This window comes from Cryptomeria japonica, chromosome 9, assembly GCF_030272615.1.
Source record: "Cryptomeria japonica chromosome 9, Sugi_1.0, whole genome shotgun sequence".
In the NCBI taxonomy this organism is placed as follows: Eukaryota; Viridiplantae; Streptophyta; class Pinopsida; order Cupressales; family Cupressaceae; genus Cryptomeria; species Cryptomeria japonica.
In genome coordinates, this window is record NC_081413.1 from 568997456 (window position 1) to 569001004 (window position 3549).

Sequence of the window (3549 nt, forward strand, 5' to 3'; positions counted from 1 at the left end):
CTTTAAAGTAATTAATGGTGATATGTTGATACTAATCCTATATGTTGATGATTTGCTAATTACAGGAGAAGATCACCTTATTGTTCAATGTAAGAAGGACCTGGCATCAAAATTTGATATGAAAGACTTGGGCAGTTTACATTACTTCCTTGGATTGGAAGTCTGGTAGAAATCAGATAGTATTTTTCTAAATCAAGGGAAATACACTATTGATATTCTGAAGAGATTTGGGATGTGGAACTGTAGACCAATGTCGACACCCATGGAAACCAACTTACATAAACTAAAAGAAGCAGCAGCAGAATCCATACTTGCAGATCCTACTCTTTACAGACACATAATTGGATCATTGATGTACCTGGTTAACACTCGACCGGATATTTGCTCTGCAGTGAATGCTTTGAGCCGGTTTATGTGTGAACCTCAAGAGATGCATCTTGTTGTTGCAAAGCATATATTGAGGCACCTTCAAGGTACTATTGGATATGGTCTCAAATATAAAAATGTTGACCTAAATCTACATGGATACTCTGATTCTGATTGGGCTATAAGTGTGACTAATCGAAAAAGCACATTAGGGTGTTGCTTCAATTTGGGATCAACTATGATTTCTTGGATATGCAGAAAACAGTCTTCAGTAGCTCAAAGCTCAACAGAAGCCAAATATATTGCAGCATCTTTGGGAGCAAGAGAAGCAGTATGGCTCCAAAAACTGCTTGTGGGATTATTTGGTGAGCCTCTGAAACCTACTATCATCCACTGTGATAATCAAAGTTGCATCAAACTGTCTGTAAATCCAGTATTCCATGATAGATCGAAACATATAGAAATTCCTTACCACTATGTGAGAGACATGGTAGAAAGGAATGTGATCCAGTTGGAGTATATTAATACAAGCGATCAAACAACAGACATTCTCACCAAGCGTCTCCCCAGAGTGAAAGTTGAACACTTCAGGAAGAAACTTGGTATGGTTGAAATGTAAGTTATTGAGATTGAATCTCAAAATTGTTTATTTGTATTTGTAGACACATAAATCTGTCTACTTAATTAAATGAATATTTAGTATTTATTTGATTATTTAACCATCAATAATCAATTAATTAAATTAATTTTTAATTAATTTCATCCTCAAACTCTTCTCCTATTAATTAAATAAATTATTTGATTTATTTAAATTAATTCATTAAACCACACTCTAAATCAATTAAATGAATAAAGCACATTTATTTAATTTAACCCCCTTTCCTCCCTTAAATAAATAAATAAATATTTATTTAAATCCCTAAACTACCCTCAACCCCCCCCAACCCCCCTAGCTTGCATTCTCCTACAAATGCAAGTTGCATCTATTTAGTTGAAATAAATGAATTTTATTTTAATTAAATTCTTATTTTCTCTCACCCACCAAACCAACTTGCTCTTCTAACCCATTCTAGACTATCCTAAACCCATTCTAGATTCTTCTAAACCATTCCTAATTAGCCTAATCACCCTTCCTAATTATTGTCATATTCCTAAGCAACTTGGAGTCACTTCTCAAAACCTCAAAGTCTTTGAAAAACATTAAAGGCTTTATGTCTTCAACAAGTTAACCCCTAAAGTCTTCCAAACCATTAATGGCTCTTACATAACCTTGAATGGTTAATTCAACTTGTCCACATGGTTAGAGGCTTTCCCTCTAACTCAACTCTCATTTAACTCATGGGTCTCTTCAAGCATTTATTGCTTTGACCATGGTTATCCCCACTAACTCTTGCACAAGAGTTTGTCCATTGGATAAAGGCATTATTCATTGGATAAAGGCTTTATTCATCAACTCAACACTAACCTTACCTTCTAAGGTAACCTTCAAGTCATTTCAAGCATTTAATGTTTCTTCCCTCGCATCTCAAGCCATCTCATGTTGACATTTGTCATCCTTGGATTGGGTTGAAACCCCTCACATGGATCATAAACCCATCAATCCTGACCCTTGTTGAGATTACTCAATCTCAACCATCCATTGCCTTGTTTTCCCTATAAGTAGAGCCCATTCCTTCTTAATCTAGATCCAGAAATCTTGTATGCATTAAACTTATACCAAATTTGAGAGAACATTTAGAAGCACTTTTCTTTGTTATTTTTGATAAAATTAACATAGATTAATTAGGTATTTTATCATATTTAGCTTGTTTGCATTTGCAAAATCTTTTATCTTCATTTTCATAATCTTGAATCTCCATAAGACATCCATATTAGTGCAAAAAGTTGAGGGCTACACTCATGTGGAACTTGGAGAGGAGAGGAACAAGGGAGGAGCAACTATGAGCATTTTGGAGAGCATTTGGGAGGGTTTAGTGTCTTTCCTCCGTTTTTGTGTGCTTTGTATAATCTATTTGATATATTTCTTGATATGCATGCTTAGGATTGTAGTTTCATTCTCCTTTCGTTTCTAATTGATACTAACAACACTAATGTTTGAATCTTGTGTTTCTTGAGTCTTTTTTGCAATGCATAGGTATTAATATAAATAAAGGTGTTTAATGTGTAAACTCTTTTGTCAGATGTGTGACTCTATGACTTGTGGGCCTACCCTGTGTACATTATTGAAAGGTGACAATCTTTCAAATAATGAACTCTTGTATCTAACATTGCAAGGTGATGACTTTACAAAGATTAATTCACTATCATGATGAATATCATGTGACTTGATATTTATGGACATGTCATGATAGTTAGTATCTCTTCGACTTATTGATAGATATCATGAGACTTGATATCAGTTGAATATCATTATGCTCCTTATGAGATAATCATGGTGAATATTATGCGATGTAATATCCATGGAAATGCTATGACTTGTTATGGTAGACATCATGAGATGTGATGTCAGTGCACATACCATAACTTGGATATGTATGTGAAGAATGTCATGTGACTTGATGTTCTTGAAACATCCTTTGATATCACGGGTTAGGTGATATCTCCATTGATATATACTTGAATATCTTCCCTAGCTAAGAGGGAGTGTTGATGCATAGTAGCTTCGGTCAGATATAAGGATGATCGTTTATATTGATTATATATATAAGTATGTATGTATGTATGCCAGTTCACTATGTGAACTGACATACATACACACATACACATTTCTTGTGCCTATAAAAATAATTATTTCAAATGCTTTGTAAAACCATCATCCTTGTATTTGATCGAAATACTATACAGATACAAGTATATTAATCTATGTAATCAGCTTCTATTTCATCTTCTCTTGCCATGTTTCAAGCAATGATCATTGATGGCAACATTGTTTTATATATAACAGATCAAGAAATGATCGTATTTATTATATCAAACATACCTGGATCGAGTAATGATCAAATGTAATGCACAACAAATTGATCGCTTTCATAATATTATTTTGTTTTTTGTTTTTTTATGTTAGCTAAATCGATTGAGGGATTAAAAACCATGGCATCACACATGATCAAGATTATCAAAGATGACAATTATGCAACCTGTGGACTTGAAAATGCTATAGAGAAATTTGACTACTTGACATGA

The 3549-nt window shown here is 33.6% G+C and overlaps 1 protein-coding gene across 1 annotated transcript; it reads left to right on the plus strand.

The window, feature by feature from the left end:
• The first annotated feature begins 250 nt into the window (after positions 1 to 250).
• On the plus strand, positions 251 to 3549 carry LOC131858513 (secreted RxLR effector protein 161-like). Its single transcript, XM_059211765.1, has 2 exons — positions 251 to 731; positions 3431 to 3549. Exons 1-2 carry the CDS (start codon positions 251 to 253, stop codon positions 3547 to 3549), a joined length of 600 nt encoding a protein of 199 aa, XP_059067748.1.

Bases quoted from the DNA above. Each gene is read 5' to 3' on its own strand.
- LOC131858513 (XM_059211765.1), top strand. From the start codon at position 251: ATGTCGACACCCATGGAAACCAACTTACATAAACTAAAAGAAGCAGCA. The intron at 732-3,430 runs GTGAGCCTCTGA...TTTTTATGTTAG, and splicing joins ACTGCTTGTGGGATTATTTG to CTAAATCGATTGAGGGATTA.